The 18,841-nt window shown below is 38.9% G+C and overlaps 1 protein-coding gene across 2 annotated transcripts in view; it reads left to right on the top strand.

The window, feature by feature from the left end:
• Window positions 1-18,584, top strand: part of LOC131527640 (fibrillin-2-like) — a 33,824-nt gene extending 15,240 nt beyond the window's left edge. The window contains exons 16-44 of one of the 2 annotated variants that reach the window (XM_058756875.1): window positions 28-174; window positions 327-473; window positions 695-841; window positions 972-1,118; window positions 1,278-1,424; window positions 6,575-6,721; window positions 6,844-6,990; window positions 7,143-7,289; window positions 7,511-7,657; window positions 7,787-7,933; window positions 8,091-8,237; window positions 8,493-8,639; window positions 8,878-9,024; window positions 9,231-9,377; window positions 9,503-9,649; window positions 9,838-9,996; window positions 10,369-10,469; window positions 10,889-10,956; window positions 11,082-11,218; window positions 11,342-11,533; window positions 11,947-12,147; window positions 12,294-12,437; window positions 12,753-12,928; window positions 13,012-13,182; window positions 13,629-14,960; window positions 15,143-15,184; window positions 15,814-15,870; window positions 15,992-16,055; window positions 16,225-18,584. In XM_058756875.1, the coding sequence (XP_058612858.1) occupies window positions 28-174; window positions 327-473; window positions 695-841; window positions 972-1,118; window positions 1,278-1,424; window positions 6,575-6,721; window positions 6,844-6,990; window positions 7,143-7,289; window positions 7,511-7,657; window positions 7,787-7,933; window positions 8,091-8,237; window positions 8,493-8,639; window positions 8,878-9,024; window positions 9,231-9,377; window positions 9,503-9,649; window positions 9,838-9,996; window positions 10,369-10,469; window positions 10,889-10,956; window positions 11,082-11,218; window positions 11,342-11,533; window positions 11,947-12,147; window positions 12,294-12,437; window positions 12,753-12,928; window positions 13,012-13,182; window positions 13,629-14,960; window positions 15,143-15,184; window positions 15,814-15,870; window positions 15,992-16,055; window positions 16,225-16,313 (5,138 nt within the window). In that variant the 3' untranslated portion in view covers window positions 16,314-18,584. The remainder of the gene's footprint in view (window positions 1-27; window positions 175-326; window positions 474-694; window positions 842-971; window positions 1,119-1,277; window positions 1,425-6,574; window positions 6,722-6,843; window positions 6,991-7,142; window positions 7,290-7,510; window positions 7,658-7,786; window positions 7,934-8,090; window positions 8,238-8,492; window positions 8,640-8,877; window positions 9,025-9,230; window positions 9,378-9,502; window positions 9,650-9,837; window positions 9,997-10,368; window positions 10,470-10,888; window positions 10,957-11,081; window positions 11,219-11,341; window positions 11,534-11,946; window positions 12,148-12,293; window positions 12,438-12,752; window positions 12,929-13,011; window positions 13,183-13,628; window positions 14,961-15,142; window positions 15,185-15,813; window positions 15,871-15,991; window positions 16,056-16,224) is intronic. The other variant, XM_058756877.1, reaches the window with a different exon arrangement.
• The last annotated feature ends 257 nt before the right edge of the window (window positions 18,585-18,841 follow it).

Below are 18,841 nucleotides of genomic sequence, written 5' to 3'. Positions count from 1 at the left end.
TTCTGGAATGTGTTATTCCCTTTCCAGATATAGATGAATGCCTGTTCAGTCCATCTGTATGTGGTCCAAATGCCAACTGCACAAATGAAATGGGAAGTTACAGTTGCTCATGTCTTGATGGATTCACTGCAACAAACTCAAGTCTCCCCATCAGCATCTATAACACATGTACAGGTACATTCTATATTCAGATATTTGTAAAACCTTGAAAGTTTTGCTCATGCCCATTATTGCAAATTCAGGCACACAGTGCATAATGATAAATATATTTTTATGACGCTGACTGACTTATGCAAACTCTTTTTCATCTCTTCCTGAAAAAAAAGATGTGAATGAATGTCTTAAAACATCAGAGGTCTGTGGTCCAAACTCTCATTGCACCAACTCAAATGGGAGTTACAGCTGTTCCTGCTCGAGTGGATTTACTGTAACAAATATCAGTGAACCAGTCAGCACCAGTAACCCATGCAATGGTGAGCATGTAGAACATGTAACAAATGTAGAAGTGGGTTCTCCCTTCACATATGTTTAATTTCAATAATAACCTAGCTTTTTAAAATTGACCGCTATATTTCTTAAGCGTCATTTTGTATTTGCCCTACATGATTCAAACCTGATGTGCTTTATGGATGCTGTCAGACTGGACATTTTAACCTTCTCAGCAGCCATATTGTTATTACTTGTTTTATTTCAGATATTAATGAATGTCTCAACTCCTCATCGGTGTGTGGGCTGAATACTAACTGTTCCAATTACAACGGAAACTATTCATGCTCTTGTTGGGAAGGATATGATGTTTCACAGATTAATGAAACTATTAATAGCAGTAACCCATGCATAGGTGTGATTCATTTATTTGCATTATCATGATTTTTAGATGTTGATCAAATTTCTAATTATTTTTTTTTCTATAATTACAAAATTATTAAAATATTGAGATATTGTTCTAAAATGTGTTATTTTCTTTTCAGATATAAATGAATGTCTGTTCAGTCCATCTGTATGTGGTCCAAATGCCAACTGCAGAAATGCATTGGGAAGTTACAGTTGCTCATGTCTGGATGGATTCACTACAACAAACTCAAGTCTCCCCATCAGCATCAATAACACATGTAGAGGTACATTTTATATTCAGATATTTGTAAAAACTTGAGAGTTTAGCTCATGCCTGTTATTGTAAATTCAGGCACAAAAAGCATAAGGATAAATATATATATTTATGACTCTGACCATCATATTTTTATGCAAACTATTTTTATTTTCTTCCTGTAATAAAGATGTGAATGAATGTCTTAAGACATCAGAGGTCTGTGGTCCAAAATCTCTTTGCACCAACTCAATTGGGAGTTACAGCTGTTCCTGCTTGAGTGGATTTATAGTAACAAATAGCAGTGAACCAGTCAGCACCAGTAACCCATGCAACGGTGAGCATGTAACAAATACATAACATATAACACATGTAGAAGTGGGTTCTAGCTTCACATTGTGTACTCTGAGCTGCAATAACGTCTCAAGGTTACGTATGTAACCCTAGTTCTCTGAGGGAACAAGACGCTGCGTCGAAACGCTTTGGGAATGCCTTCAGCGTGACCACGCTCTGAATCACATGTGTAATCAGACCAGTGGAGGGACGAGACGTCACGGGTGGGGTGACGTAGAGACCAGGAAGCATAAAAGCATGTGCGGTGGAACCGGCGTCAGCTTCTAGGAAGGAAGCAAGCGCTCGCAGGGATGCCGGAAGTGTGGCCCCGAAACGCAGCGTCAACTGTACGTAACTTTGAGACGTTCCCCTTCAGGAACTCGAGCTGCGTAGAAACGCTTTGGGAATGAGATGCCCACGCCGCCAGACTTTCAAATCCCTGCCTAGCGTGGAAAAGCACAGCTAGGGCGAGAGAAAAGGGAGCCAGGAGTGGCTAAAGTAGGCGGGGACCATGTCCCGAAGGCCAACTTCTGGAGAGGGAGCGTTGAACCCCAAGGAGAGGGGAGATCAGAGGACTTGAGACTATGGAATAGCATCCTAATCCACCACTTAGCATAAGCTTCTCTGGCCTGAGGCCTCAGCCTCAGCGCATCATGGAGGAAACGTGTAACTAGTGGGTGTCTGCCCACTGACTGGCCACCACAAGGGGCGTGGTAGGCCACAATGGCCGCCAAGTAGACCTTTAGGGTGGAGTGGGTCAACCCTGTGGAGAAACTGGCCTGCAGGAACTCCAGAACTGTACCAACTGGGCAGTTGACTGGGTTGAGCTGGCGGTCTCCGCATCAAGAAGTGAAAGCTTCCACTTCAAGGTGCACAGTTTCCTCGTAGAGGGAGCTCTGGGTTGGAGGATGGTCTCAACAACCTCAGTTGAGAGACCGGAAGCTATGAGATGTGCTCCCTCGGGGGTCACATCCATAACTTCCTCCGCTCCGAGTGGGGATAAAAGATCGTACCCTCCGTCTGAGAGAGGAGATTCCTCCTGACGGAAATCTCCACAGAGAGCCATCTAGAAGGGAAATCAGGTCCGAGCGTACTTGGCCCGGCCAGAACAGGGCTCTTTTGTCCGTCCGGCACACTCTCTGCAGAACTCCCAGGAGCAGAGCGAAAGGTGTACAGACGAAGCCTCGGCCACATTTGTACCATGTCATCCAGCCCCTGTGGAGCTGGATGAGTCAGAAAGAACCAGAGGGGACAGTGCGATGTCTCTCGAGTCACAAACAGGTCCACCTGAGCCTTGCCAAACTCTCCAAGTCTGCTTCACCACCTCGGGGTGAAGTCTCCATTCCCCGGGTCTTGGCCCCTACCTCGACAGGATGTCTGCTCCCATCTTGAGATGCCCAGGAATATGAACTGTTCTCAGCGAGAGGAGTTTGCCCTGGGACCACACAAGGATCTTGCGAACCAGCCTGTACAGGGGGCGCGAACGCAGACCTCCTTGGTGGTTGATATAAGAGACCACCGCTGTGTTGCCAGTGCGCACCAACACATGGTGATCTCTTAAGTCCGGGAGAAAATATTTTAATGCTAGAAACACGGCCACCATCTCCAGGCAGTTGATGTGGCACGTGAGATGGCGACCACTCCACAGACCGCGGGCCGAGCGGCTACTCATGACTGCTCCCCAACCGGTGAGTGATGGATCCGTTGCTAGCATACGCGGCGACCAGGAGCTCCCAGCACCAGGCCCTGAGATAAGAACCAAGGTTTCCTCCACATGTCTAAGGCACGAAGGCAGCGCCGCGTGACCTTGAGCATGCGAAGCGGGTTTCCCCTCGGATAGAACCCATTGGTCTTGAGCCACCACTGTAGGGGTTTCATGTACAGAAGGCCAAAAGTAACCACGTTGGACGCAGCTGCCATCAGACCCAGCAGTCTCTGAAACTGCTTGGCAGTGAGTGACCGGCCTACTTTCACCCTCTTGACTGCCGTGAGAATTGACTCGAACCGAGCAGGGGACACATGTGCCTGCATCGTGGTCGAATTCCACACCACGCCAAAATAAGTGGTCCTCTGTAATGGAGAAAGCACACCTTTCTTGGCGTTTAGTCTTAACCCCCAGCTCTTTCATGTGAGCGAGACCGACATCTCGATGTCGAACCGCCATACGATGTGGTTGAGTATGCGGATGCCCTGGGATCACGGAGGAGCCAGAGCAGCATCCACACACTTCGTGAAAGTGTAGGGTGAGAGTGCAAGGCCAAAAGGAAGAACTCGATGTTGGTAAGTTTTTGCCCCCAAAAGCAATCCTCAGGAACTTCCTGTGATGAGGAAGGATGAAGACATGTGCACCTTTTAGATCGATCGTGACAAACCAGTCCTCGGACCTTGTTTGAGTGCGAGCATGCTAAACTTCAGTCGTCTGACTGAGCGGTTCAAATGACGCAGATCTAAAATAGGGCACAACCCTGCATCCTTCCTCGGAATGGTGAAGTAACGGCTGTAGAACCTGGACACTACTATGTGAGGAGGGACCACCTCGATGGCCTTCTGACCAGAGCCTGCTCGGGACCCCCCAGAGTGGGGATGACCCCGTTAAACTGAGGCGGGGGAGAACCGAACTGGATTCTATAGCCTCACTCTACAGTGTGCAGGACGCACCGGGACACGTTTGGCAGTAGTTTCCACGCTGCCAAATAGTCTACTAAGGAAATCAGTCTCTTGAGACTGGCCTCTGGTATACTTAGAGCTGCTAGCTCGGTGCTCTGAAGCGGAGGACTGGCAGGGGGATGGCAGATCTAGCTGCTCTAGAGACCTCCGTGGAGGTGGCGAGCCTATTAGTACCGCTACGTTACCAGGCGGTAACTGAGAGAAGCGCTCGCGGGAGACTGCTGCGCCCTGGAACACCGGCAGGGTTGGCAGACTGATCTCCTGAGGGCATTGAGGAGAGACGGGCACCGTGTGATGTGGTATACAAAAGTCTAATGTAGGACTTTTGTGGGTCGGCCCCCTCTGGGGAAGAGCGGTTACACCTCATTATACGGTGCCCGTCTCTCCTCAGTGCCCTCAGGAGATCGTTCTGCCAACCCTGCCACCTACAATGTTTCAGGGCGCAGTGGTTTCCTGCAAGCGCTTCTCTCACTCTCAAGAGACTGGTTCCCTTAGTAGGTCACCTGGCGGTGTGGGAGCCCCTGCCAAGTGTGTCTCGTGGGTCCTGCCTAGCAGGCTCTGGTTCTACCAGTTTAGTCTTCCAGGAAGATGACGCGGGTCTTCAGTAAGAGAGTCTGGATGCTTATGGCTTAGGACTTCGGGGGGCAGGCCCCTCTGGGGAAGAGTCCTGGGCCATAGGCGTCAGGATGTTTTAGCCGAAGATTATCCAGCAAAAATGACAGTCCGCAGATCCGCCTCCTGCTAGAAACCTTCGGCCCTGAATGAGGAGCTGGAATACGGTTGGGGCTGCTCCCGCCAGCAGCCCCTGCTGCCACCTCAACCTCCTCCGAGGAAGAGAGAGCACCGTGCTCCGTACTCGAGAATTCATCCCAAGCGCTTACTGTATAGAGAGTGAGGGAGAAGAAAGGAGGCCCATCTTCAGTCCCTACTAAATACAGTAAGTAAAAAAAAAAAAAAAAAATATATATATATATATATATATATATATATTATATATAAAACTTCTCATCGCAGACGATAACACCATTTAATTCCTCAGAGTCAAAGTAAACACGGTCCGGTTGTGAAAAGATTAAATATAAAGCATCGCTTTGAATGACCGTAATGCACTGATTTCACACACAGACCTTTTCTTCCCTCGAGAAGAAACGTCTCATAGCAACAAATCACTCTCCTCTGAGAAGATAGCTACAGCAGCGAGCTCTTACTCAAAGGGGGAAGAAACCGCAACGCGGTCTTCCGAACCCCGAGAGAGAGAGCGCTAGATCTAGGGAATAACATAGGGGATCGCCCGTTTCCATTCCCTCCACCAAATCCTTCTGCGATTTCCGTGAGGGCAGCCGCCACTCCGCCTCAGCGAAAGCGGGGCTGGCACCGCGAGGAACGCTGGTGAAGGCTCCCTCCTCAAAGAGAGCCCTCCGAGAGCAAAGCATACGCAGTAACAACTTCGTAAAGCCCCGTTCACACTATAAGCAACACACAGCGACAAAGCGACACAATCCCATTCATTTCAATGGAGAGCTGGCAATTTCCGGCTACACGAGTGACAGCGAGCGATAGCGACCGTTGGCGACCGGATGGGGCGTGTCCAGCGACGCGACAAAGTTCAGAATCCTTCAACTTTATGCAAATGAAGAGCGACTTTCGGGAGCGACAACCAATAGGAAAGAAGACGGTAGAGCTCATGTGATTGTTCTCCTCTCAGCCAGAAATAAACATAACAGAAAGTAGGCTCTGTTTCTCATTCATTTTTGTTTGTATGTACGGATAAAATTTAGATTTAGATTATATTTAGTCTTTTGCCTCCAAAATGTTTGAATTAAGCGGCAAGAAAGACTCGCTGTCAAGGCAACCAGTAGTGGGAATGCCCACTAGCGACCTCATCGCCAGCCCCTGGCTACTGCTAGTGTGAACGCAGCTTAATGCGGGAAGTCAGCTCCCTTGAGAGCTGATTCTGCGTGTTTTGCTCCCAAGCAGACAGCACACAAACTGCGTGTATCCCCACCCGTAAAGTAGCGCGTGCAGGGAAAAACACACAGCCCGAGATGCTGCCCGCTCTCGCCTATGTTTGTCTTCACTCGTATTGGTAAAATAAAGAGTGATAATGGACAGACAACACCAAATAAGACTGACACACACAGAGCGCTTGCTGAATGACAGAAAGCTGATGCCGGTTCCACCGCATGTGCTTATATGCTTCCTGGTCTCTACGTCACCCCACCCGTGACGTCTCACCCATCCATTGTTTTGATTACACACGTGATTCAGAGCGTGGTCATGCTGAAGGTGTTCCCAAACCGTTTCAATGCAGCTAGGGAACATTGTCCACCCCCCCCCCCACACACACTTTTTGATATAATTGACAGCTGAATTTCTGAACAATCAGTTTCTATTTATTCTACATGATTCAAAGCTGGCATGCTTTATGGATGCTGTCAGATTGGACATTTTAATCTTCCCATGTTTTTATCATTTGTTATATTTCAGATATTAATGAATGTCTCAACTCCTCGTTGATGTGTGGGCCAAATGCTAATTGTTCCAATTACAACGGAAACTATTCCTGCTCCTGTTGGGGAGGATATAATGTCACAAAGATGAATGAAACTATTAATAGCAATAACCCATGTATAGGTGTGATTCATTTATTTGCATTATCATGATTTTCAGATGTTGTTAACATTTCTAATTACTGTAATTAGAAAATTATTTTAAATATTGGGATATTGTTCTGGAATGTGTTATTCCCTTTCCAGATATAGATGAATGCCTGTTCAGTCCATCTGTATGTGGTCCAAATGCCAACTGCACAAATGAAATGGGAAGTTACAGTTGCTCATGTCTTGATGGATTCACTGCAACAAACTCAAGTCTCCCCATCAGCATCTATAACACATGTACAGGTACATTCTATATTCAGATATTTGTAAAACCTTGAAAGTTTTGCTCATGCCCATTATTGCAAATTCAGGCACACAGTGCATAATGATAAATATATTTTTATGACGCTGACTGACTTATGCAAACTCTTTTTCATCTCTTCCTGAAAAAAAAGATGTGAATGAATGTCTTAAAACATCAGAGGTCTGTGGTCCAAACTCTCATTGCACCAACTCAAATGGGAGTTACAGCTGTTCCTGCTCGAGTGGATTTACTGTAACAAATATCAGTGAACCAGTCAGCACCAGTAACCCATGCAATGGTGAGCATGTAGAACATGTAACAAATGTAGAAGTGGGTTCTCCCTTCACATATGTTTAATTTCAATAATAACCTAGCTTTTTAAAATTGACCGCTATATTTCTTAAGCGTCATTTTGTATTTGCCCTACATGATTCAAACCTGATGTGCTTTATGGATGCTGTCAGACTGGACATTTTAACCTTCTCAGCAGCCATATTGTTATTACTTGTTTTATTTCAGATATTAATGAATGTCTCAACTCCTCATCGGTGTGTGGGCTGAATACTAACTGTTCCAATTACAACGGAAACTATTCATGCTCTTGTTGGGAAGGATATGATGTTTCACAGATTAATGAAACTATTAATAGCAGTAACCCATGCATAGGTGTGATTCATTTATTTGCATTATCATGATTTTTAGATGTTAAAATTCATAATTACTTATTTTTTTCTGTAATTACAAAAGTATTTAAATATTGAGATATTGTTCTAAAACGTGTTATTTTCTTTTCAGATATAAATGAATGTCTGTTCAGTCCATCTGTATGCGGTCCAAATGCCAACTGCAGAAATGCATTGGGAAGTTACAGTTGCTCATGTCTGGATGGATTCACTACAACAAACTCAAGTCTCCCCATTAGCATCAATAACACATGTAGAGGTACATTTTATATTCAGATATTTGTAAAAACTTGAGAGTTTAGCTCATGCCTGTTATTGTAAATTCAGGCACAAAAAGCATAATGATAAATATATATTTATGACTCTGACCATCATATTTTTATGCAAACTATTTTTATTTTCTTCCTGTAATAAAGATGTGAATGAATGTCTTAAGACATCAGAGGTCTGTGGTCCAAAATCTCTTTGCACCAACTCAATTGGGAGTTACAGCTGTTCCTGCTTGAGTGGATTTACAGTAACAAATAGCAGTGAACCAGTCAGCACCAGTAACCCATGCAACGGTGAGCATGTAACAAATACATAACATATAACACATGTAGAAGTGGGTTCTAGCTTCACATTGTGTACTCTGACCTGCAATAACATTGATGGAGATCAATTTCATTACTAACCTTGATTTTTAAAATTGACAGCTACATTTCAGTCAGTTTGTATTTGTCCTGCATGATTCAAAGCTGGCATTCTTTATGGATGCTGTCAGACTGGACATTTGAATCTTGTCAGCAGTCGTGTTTTCATCATTTGTTTTATTTTAGATTTTAATGAATGTCTGTTCAGTTCATCTGTATGTGGTCCAAATGCCAACTGCACAAATGAAAATGGAAGTTACAATTGCTCATGTCTAGATGGATTTACTGCAACAAATGCAAGTCTACCCATCAGCATCAATAACACATGTACAGGTACGTTCTATATATTTAGATTTGTGTGTTTTACTATCTTAATAAGATATGAAAAATAATATTTTGTGTAGAGCATTAAATGTTCTTAATAATGCTGATTTATCAGCATCTTTGGAGACTGAAATAATTTATAGGCACAAGAGGATATGTTGACTTTTCAAACCAAGTCATGTCAGTTTTGTGACTCTGACCATCAGATTTTTATGCAAACTCTTTTATATCTCTTCCTGTAATAAAGATGTGGATGAATGTCTTAAGACATCAGAAGTCTGTGGTCCAAACTCTTATTGCACCAACTCAAATGGGAGTTACAGCTGTTCCTGCTTGAGTGGATTTACGGTAACAAATAGCAGTGAACCGGTCAGCACCAGTAACCCATGCAATGGTGAGCATGTAGAAGTGGGTTCTATCTTCACAAAGACACTGCAATAATAATCTTGATTTTTTTTTTTTTTTTTTGATATAATTGAAAGCTTAAATCAGTTTCTATTTGTTGTGCATGATTCAAAGCTGGCATACTTTATGGATGCTTTCAGACTGGACATTTTAATATTCTCAGTATCCATGTTTTTATCATTTGTTTTATTTCAGATATTAATGAATGTCTCACCTCCTTGTTGGTGTGTGGGCCGAATGCTAACTGTTTAAATTACAATGGAAAGTATTTGTGCTCTTGTTGGCAAGGATTTAACGTCACAAAAATGAATGAAGCTATTAATAGCAGTAACCCATGCAAAGGTGCGATTCATTTATTTGCATGATCATGTTTTTCAGGTTTTTTTTCCTAATTATATTTTTTTGTTTTTAAAAAATGATTATGAATATTGACATATTTTCTTGTAAATGTTTTATTGCCTTTCCAGATATAAATGAATGTCTGTTCAGTCCATCTGTATGTGGTCCAAATGCCAACTGCACAAATGAAAAGGGAAATTACAGTTGCTCATGTCTGGATGGATTCACTGCAACAAACTCAAGTCTCTCCATCAGCATCAATAACACATGTACAGGTATATTCTACATTCAGATTTATGTATAACTACCTTAAATAATGAGAAAAATAAGATTTTTTTTATAGAACATTGAAAGTTCTTCATGTTGATTTGTCAGCATCTTTAAAGATTAAAAGAGTAATAAGCACAAGAGGATATGCTTAAGTTTTAAACCATGTCTTGTCAATTTTCTTCAATTCCAACAGTTCCACCACCAACAAGACCATCAACTCCAACATCATCAGCACCACCACCACCAACACCATCAACACCAACATCATCAGCCCCACCACCATCAACACCATCAACTCCAACATCATCATCAGCACCACCACCAACAACAAGAACAACAATGACACCAACAGGTATTCACAGTAAAACAAAATCTGATGTTTAGTTTCATGCAGGATAAAATTATATTCATATTGTTGTTGTTGTAATTCAACAACAGCATAGACAGGTACTGTAAATCTAAACATTGCAGAAAAGAATAAGGAATTAAGATCATCTTAGTGTTAGCAGGGGTATAAAAATGGTATGCAATGCATGTCAATAACTAATAACAGGAAATATGTTTTTATTAATTTATTGTGTAATCATTAATTAATATTTAGTGTAGTGTTCTCTTTGTGTAACCCCTCTGACTGGGTAGTATTTGTATTGTTTTATGATTAGAGATTGAGGATTGTTGCTTAAACCTGTTGATACATTGCACATAAATGTACACTTATTTACAGTAATTGGAATGTCAATGACAATAAATCAGGTTTTTGACATCAGTCTTACGGACCCTAATAGCAAGACTTACAAAGATTTATCTGGACAAATTGAGTCAACAGTGAGTATTCTGTGCTTCATTTTTAATGAAATGTATTGTTTGTGTAATTTGTTTACATACAAGATTTTGTTTGAATGCTATTTATAAAATGGTTATTTCCAGTCCTTGACTATTGATTGATCAACAGCTGTGTTTTATTCATGATAAAGCATGGCAATGACCGCTTCACTCAACGGTTCTGTGTATCACTGACCAATCCGAATCATGGACTGGAACTAGTAGTTTTATATTGCTTTTTATATCATTACATTTTTGTATTTGTTTTTCCCTAACATCCAGTCAACAGTCAGAAACAGTCCAAATATACTATCCAAAATATAATATCCTCACATGGACATGATGTTGTAACATGAATTAACACACACAATTACTTTATTTAATTTTTATTATTGGAAAATAATATTGGGCATTTTTTACAGATTAATGTAAGTTATTCTAATAAGCTAACTGGCTACATTATTGGTTCTACAAGCGTCTTTAGATTCAGGTATGATCTACCATTTACATGTTCACTTTTCTCACCCAACATTCCCATTTATTAACTGCTTTTTCAAACAAATACATTGTTAGTACATGTCTTCACATTGGTGTGGTTTGTGTTTCGCTCCATAGGTCTGGTAGTGTTTTAGCAGACTATGCAATAAATGCAACATCCAACAGCCTTGATTTTGGAGCTGCAAACACACAGGTTTCTGACTCTCTAACGAGGCAAGGCATAGATGTAGCTGAAGATGCTTTTGCTCAAAGTGGTAAGGGTAGTCAGTGCCTAATCTAAAACCCTTCACATTTCCTAGTTTCATCATATTTAATATGTTATTGTTTGGGTTTTGTTTGTTGTTGGGTGATTTGAGCTGTATGGTTTTTATTTACAGATCAAACAGTCTTCACAACAGATCAGTTATATCCTCTGCAAAAGGTGGACCTGAACTGTATACAGCCAGACTTTGCAAAGGGACAAATAAAATGGACATTGAATAACAAAGATCTTGCAGAAAACACAAAATATTTCATTTCAAATGACAACAGAACTCTCACTATGAAAAACGCTAGTGAAAGTGACAGTGGTGAGTGACATAATACTTATTTTTGCCTCGTCTATGATATTACATAACAAAGTGCCTGACTGCTGATTGTTTTAAATAACAGACTGCTGTAAAACTGTGCCACAGTTTGTTTTATGTACATTAGCATATTGATATACTATAGCATATAATTATATGAAATTATACTATATATGGCATAGATTATGAACTCTTCAACCAATCGAAATTAAGCTGCTTTCATAGTATGTTAATGTCATGAACATCACCTCATTGACAAAGTTTTGTTTTACGAGCAAATAAATAAATAAATGCATTATAAAAGGTATGAAGTTCTTTCATGTTTAGAAACCTTGTTCAGTAAACAAAACGTACTCGGTTGACTAAATTTGCTTAATACATTAATGATACCGTAGTGATTTTTTCCCCATATGCAGGTCAATATTCATGCATCATACAAAGGAATACAATACCCTACATTCAGTGGCAAAACGTCATTATTAAACAACGCCCCAGTATTATTGTGGGTGATAAATACCGTACTTTTCCATGTGATGGCAGCAGTTTCCAACTGAAATGTACTGTTGATTTTGGCTACAGTATTGAGTGGGTCATTGGTGGAAAAGTACTAATTTCAGGTTGGACATACAAATTTCTGATTTTTATCAAATGTTTTTTTTTTAATATAAAAGTTATTGAGTAGGTGTCATTTAAACCTTTAATTAAATTCTCCATGTTATTAATATATTTCCTAGCAAATCCATTTCTCTTTTTACACAATCAGGATCTAACAGTATCATATTAAACTACGCTTCTCAGAAGGGAAATTGTACAGAAGAAACCTTTACATGTCGTCTCAAGGATCTGCCACAACTACAGGATTACAGTTACAGCTATGGCAGCATCATAGTTAGGACAAGCACGGAAAGTGAGCCTTCAGTTTCTCATTCTTTTCAGCATCAAAGTGCTTTTTACTGTTGTACAGTTGCATTGAATGGTTTTTACAGTCTAGCAGCCTTTTCATTGGATCGTATCACAATTGATTATCTGGTTTTGACTGTTCTGGTCCTATTATTTACTCATTTGTCCCTAGTTATTTATGATGCTTCAGCATAGTGCGCAAGTAGTTTGCAAGGGTACTTTCAAGTGCCAAAATGCATAAAGTGTAATGTGATGTTCTATTCTGACAGAAACTGAATTGTATTTAATCTTTTTCCTTCTGACTTTTAATCAAATGCTTCAGATTATGACTGTCAAAATGAAGAACTTGGAGTTGGAAAAACAAATGATGTGATGACAGGAGTCTGTGGAACAGGCATGAAAGGCACCATAACTTACAAATGTGAATCAAATGTTTGGAAACCAGTAGAGGACAACTGTGTACTTGAAGTTATCGTCAACCTTAAAAACAAACTCGAGGTAATCTATTGATCATGTATCTACATACAATGATCTGGCCATTTTAAAGGTTTCTAATATTTGTGTTGTACTTTGCAATTTAGTCCTTGACTGTGGAGGGGATTCCAGGGTTTATGGCTAACCTCAGTATTGCCACATCTGAGAATAATATTAATATAACACAGTCTGCTGCTACTGTCAAAGCAATTGTTGACATACTCTTTAAAATTGCTGACTTATCACAAACTACTGTCATCAATGAAGCAGTGATGGAAGTATGTATATTCACATTTAAGCTTGTAAAATTTCATGAGTAGATATTTTTATGCTTGTTTAATTACATTAAACTAATGTTTAGTTAAGATAAGATAAACTATTGATAATTCATTTTACTTAATGTAATTTTGTATTGTTATAGCCATTATTTCCATTAATGTGGAATAAACCTGTTCATTGTTATATTATATTATATTATATTATATTATATTATATTATATTATATTATATTATATTATATTATATTATATTATATTATATTATATTATATTATGACGAATTTTAAAAAAATATGGCAATCATGTTTTTATATTAGGTTATAGTAATATCTTATAATATTTTGTCTTATTAGATTATCCAAATACCTTATACTGTTTATTAAATATTTCCACATTTTATGGACTATATTTTATAATTAATACAGAATTTTAAATTAAATTTCCAGAATTTCCTAAAAACAGCGGACATTATCGTATCCGGTAATGTCAGTGATACATGGAACAAACTGAACAAAGGCAACAAAACAGAACACATCAGCATTAAACTTCTGAGCGCTATTGAGAATATAAGTGACCGTCTCACAGATGAGTTTGATATTTATGAAACATCCATTCAGCTGAATAGAACTACAATTAAAAACTCATTCAATATAACATCAGCACTGCCAAATTCAACTACAGAGATTGTGATACCACAGGTTCCTCAGGCGACTATCATAACCATCGTAATCTTCACAACTCTTGACAATGTCCTGCCTTCTCAAGGTACTAATGACAGCAGGAAATCAGATGTGCGCATCAATGGAGATGTGGTTGTTGTTAAGGTTAATGAAACGCTTAACAACATTTCTTTTACATTTGACATTACTAATCAGTCTTTGGGAAATCCTCAGTGTGTCTTTTGGAACTTTAGTCTCAACACATGGGATTCCACTGGATGTGAAGTAAAGCGGAACAACACTGGCAAGATTACATGTGAATGCAACCACACAACCTCTTTTTCAATCCTAATGTCACCGTTTTCCATTGATCACAAAGCCTTAGCCTATATAACTTACATTGGCGTAGCTATTTCGATGGCCAGCTTGATTATATGCCTTATTATTGAGATTATTGTATGGAAGTCAGTAAGAAGAAGTGACACATCCTACATGCGACATGTCTCTATAGTCAACATTGCTGTGTCCCTGCTGATCGCAAACATCTGTTTTATCATTGGAGCTGCAATTGCAGACAAAGAGCAGCCAACCACAGAGGCTCACTGCAGTGCACCGGTTTTCTTCATGCACTACTTTTACCTGGCTCTTTTCTTCTGGATGTTAATGTCAGCACTGTTTCTCTTTTACCGTACAGTCATGGTCTTGTCTCAAATGTCAAGGGCTAAAATGATGGTCATTGCCTTCACAGTCGGTTATGGTGCACCTTTGCTCATAGCAGTCATTACTGTTGCATCAACAGCTGGACATCAAAAGTATACTTCCAAACAAGCATGCTGGCTGAACTGGTCTGACTCTATGGCTCTGCTGGCATTTGTGATTCCAGCTCTCACTATTGTAGCCATAAACCTTATGGTTTTGATTGTGGTTCTATACAAGATGTTGAGGAGAGGAGTTGGTGCTGCAACTCAACCAGATGAGAAACATGCCCTGGTGGTCATTGTCAGATGTGTGGCCATTTTGACTCCTATCTTTGGTCTAACATGGGGATTTGGAATTGGAACCATGGTGTCACAGGAATTAGGCATTCATGTAGTGTTTGCACTCCTCAATTCACTGCAGGTACTACTTTATAATGTCAAATTTATAGTAAGATTACATTTTGTGTATGTCTTCAAATTTCTGCAATCCACTAATACTGCACATTAATTTATTATATATGTCCATTTTTTGTTGTTGTATTTTAAAATTGAACCATATTTCAACTGATACCTTCGTGTATTTTTAACACTTCCTTCTATTAGGGATTCTTTATTTTGGTGTTTGGAACGCTTTTAGACAGCAAGGTATGAGTTTACTTCTATTGTACAGAGCTTAAGTAATGCCATTTAACTTTGTAATCTTGAAATTAACCTAGAGATCTGCCATTATGTTATGTATAAACCATACATTATAAATTTGACAACAGTATATCAACTGGGTGGGGTTCATTTAGACTGTTACTGGACTGATTATCCTGCTTATTGTGTAAATGCCCACCACATATGTGAACATGAAATATTGGTTTGAGTTGAAAATATTTAATGATTTTATCTGTATGAGAAAAAACAATATCCCACTACAAAGTACAATCATCCTAGTAGCAATACAGACACTGCAACAGCATTACAGTAATATGACTATCAAAGTTCGTACCAAAGCCATTTTCATTACAATCAATAACTTGAGATACTGCCAGCTGCGTTTGTATGAGGATAAGAGCAAAAACTTTAGATACGAGTATGCAGAATGTTACAAAAGGCATGATAGTAGAACCGGTTGCCATGAACAGCAAATATTAGGGAATATCTGACCACTGAAAGGCGCAAATTAGAATCAAGTACATTTTCAAATTTTCAGAGAGCTGTGTAATAAAGAGATATTTAAGAGCCTTTCAAGAAATTTCTAGATGTTAACTAGAGGTCTTTGATTGCAGGTTTGTGAGTCACTACCAGGAAAACAGTTGCTACAGAAACTTTCAAGCCGTACCAAGGTAAATGCCATTCTGTAATAACACATATTATATGAGCTCTTTTACTAATGTTCAGCTTTTACCCCCTGCTTTAGTGCTTTATTTTACTTTGTGATTTATTTTGACTGATATCTCCCTACAGAGCACCAGTGCAGGATCATCATCCACATCTGGACTGCCTTTCTTGCAAAGGAAGCGACGGAGGCGTAAGTAGATGGCATATATTAAAGCTAATATTTATGAATGTATTTTCAATTGGATGAATCTCTAATGTTGTTACACAGTATTTCTCATTTGGATAAATGTGACTGCTAAATGAGTTAATGTGAATACAATAGACAGTTCAGTGAGTAACATGCAACCATCTGTTTTCAGATGTGTACAACGTATCCGAAGCCAACCTTTCCTCAGCAGTTACATCTTCAGACAGCTCCAGTGGCTCATATGCTATTATGAACACTTAAAGAGTTTCTGTTACTGCATGTTCTGAATTATTAGTTTAAAAATAATATTATAGTATGCCTTTATAATGTATTGTGTAACGTTCTGTGATTCCAGTGTTTGGTGTATGAACTTTTATCTTTTTTTTTTTTTTTTTTTTTTTTACAAATTAAGAGTAAGTTTCAAAGTTGACTCTTTTTTTTTAATCCGACATTTTAATCCTGTTTTTCTGCTCAGTTATGATAAATTCCAAATGTTTCCAAAATTTTTAAACATTACTGCAGCATCACCAATAATTAAATGTCTCTTCATATTGTATTTATTTAAAGCTGCAGTCTGTTAGTTTTGCCTCTTTGTCGCCATCTCTGTTTGAAAACCTGGAATTGAAGCTTTGTGCAGAATTATCTTGCTTGCATGGGCTGTGCTCCGGCATGGCTTCAGCGTGGATGAATCTGTTTTGAGGTGAATGTGTAGCTGTCAGTCACCGCACCGATGTGGATGTTTACTGTACTTCACAATCACAGATTCTAGCCTATGTCTTGGATTAAATGACCCAAATAAGAATTTTCAAAAAGCAAACTATGCTCCCTTCGAACTGGTTTTCTTTAAAATACAAATCTTGTGTAATCATACTTCAGCTGGTACTATCATCTTTATGGTATTGGACAGTAGTTGCACTGAAACGGCATACTACACTTTTAATCATTTTCTAGGAAAATTTCAATTTCATTACGGCTGGAATAAAATACAAGGATAACACAATAGATTTAATTGATATTTTGACCACTCAACTAGAAAATGTTTTTCAAAAATCTGGTCAACTATTCATAATTTAGAATATTTGATTACAAAACAAACTGCCAATTTAACATACACTTGCATTTATGTAAGTTTGCCACTTTTGGCAAACCTTGCTCATTTGGGATGGGCACATACTTTCCTTGGGCATTTTTCATTGTCATTGTGAGTTCTTGCATATTGTTACTGTTTTGGGCAGTGCTTGATGTGTTATTGTCATGCCAGTCAGTGCAGGCCTACTTATTTTATAATTTAGGTATTTAAGTTGGGTAACACTTTATTTTGATGGTCCCTTTTGAACATTCTGTTAACACCAAGTAATGTTGCAACTACATGTCAACAAACTCTCATAAGAGTATTAGTAGACTGTCTGCTTCATATCTACACTGTAAAAAAAAAAAAAAAGTTGAGCCAACTTAAACTTTTAAGGCAACAAACTTCTGCAGATTTTTGAGTTTTCTCAACTTGTTGTTTTAAGTTTATACAACAAAAATTTGAGAATCTCCCACAAAAACAAGTTGAGCAAACTCAAAAATCTGCTGAAGCTGGTAAAAAATGTTTTTTTTAAGTTCGCTCAACTTTTTTTTTTTTACAGTGTACTAACTCCTTATTGTGTTGGTCTCCCAACAGATATTCTACTGACTATAAGTAACTTTGCAAGAACGTGTCAACTTAATCTAACCCTAACCCTACCAGTCAACTAATACACTACTAACACTCTAATGAGAGTCAGTAGAAATGTAGGTGTAACATTACTTATAGTCAATAGAAAGTTTTAAAGGGACCATCAAAATAAAGTGAAACCTTAAGTTGATTTTAGGATCTTCAAAATTCAATTATAAAACGGATAGTTCTGGTCCTTGATTCTGATTGGTTGAGCTGCTTTCGAAGCTGTTGTAAATTACTCTATAAACATACACCTTTGTTTACATCTCTGTGTTGCTCGGCAACCACTTTGTTGCAATTGCAACAGTTTCTGAGGAACTACATTGTTTGGCAGAAGAATAATGTTTTTATTAATATCAATACATTTTATTTGCTTTGTTTCATTTTGTGAAACCTTGCTACATATATGGAATAACCGTTTTATAAAAGCAATAAGCCCTGAGAAGCCGTGGTTTACAGTGAATTTATAACAGCTGTTATAAATTCACTGTAAACCATGGCTTCTTGGGGCTTATTGCTTTAATATAGTCACCTTTTTTCAGACAAGCCTGCCGCATTTTAAAATATAGGTGACACTTCTGGTATAGAGAAATGCTACTCAAAAGAACTGAAACAATTCATTTAAAATAATAAGGTTGTGCTACAAATAATCCTGACCCGTCAGTTTGGCTGAATGAGCTGTACATTTTCCGTCAATGATTTATTTTTAGTGTCTGGTATTTTAATGTGGTGTCACAAGGATATCTGTGTCAAGCTCCTTTCAGTCCGCTGTATTCAATTCCTCCAGATGATTTTCTATTCTCTTGATATTTCTCTGCATGAAAAAGACAATAAATGCTATTCTCTTGTGGTCTGCTCTTCATCTGTTAAAATAACAGAGAGCTCTTTTCTATCAAATTTCTATCAATGGTGGAACAAAACTTTATTATATAATATAGACGTACATTAATTACATTAATATTAATTTAACGTGTAATATTGCTGGTCATACAAGCTTTATTGTTATTCATGGTTTGTTGATAGCAATTTATTAATGCCATATGTAATTTGTTATACTGATTGCATTCAGAGAGTGAACCTTTAAACT

Source organism: Onychostoma macrolepis, chromosome 20 (assembly GCF_012432095.1).
Source record: "Onychostoma macrolepis isolate SWU-2019 chromosome 20, ASM1243209v1, whole genome shotgun sequence".
NCBI lineage: Eukaryota > Metazoa > Chordata > Actinopteri > Cypriniformes > Cyprinidae > Onychostoma > Onychostoma macrolepis.
This window is presented reverse-complemented; position numbering and strand designations above follow the sequence as displayed.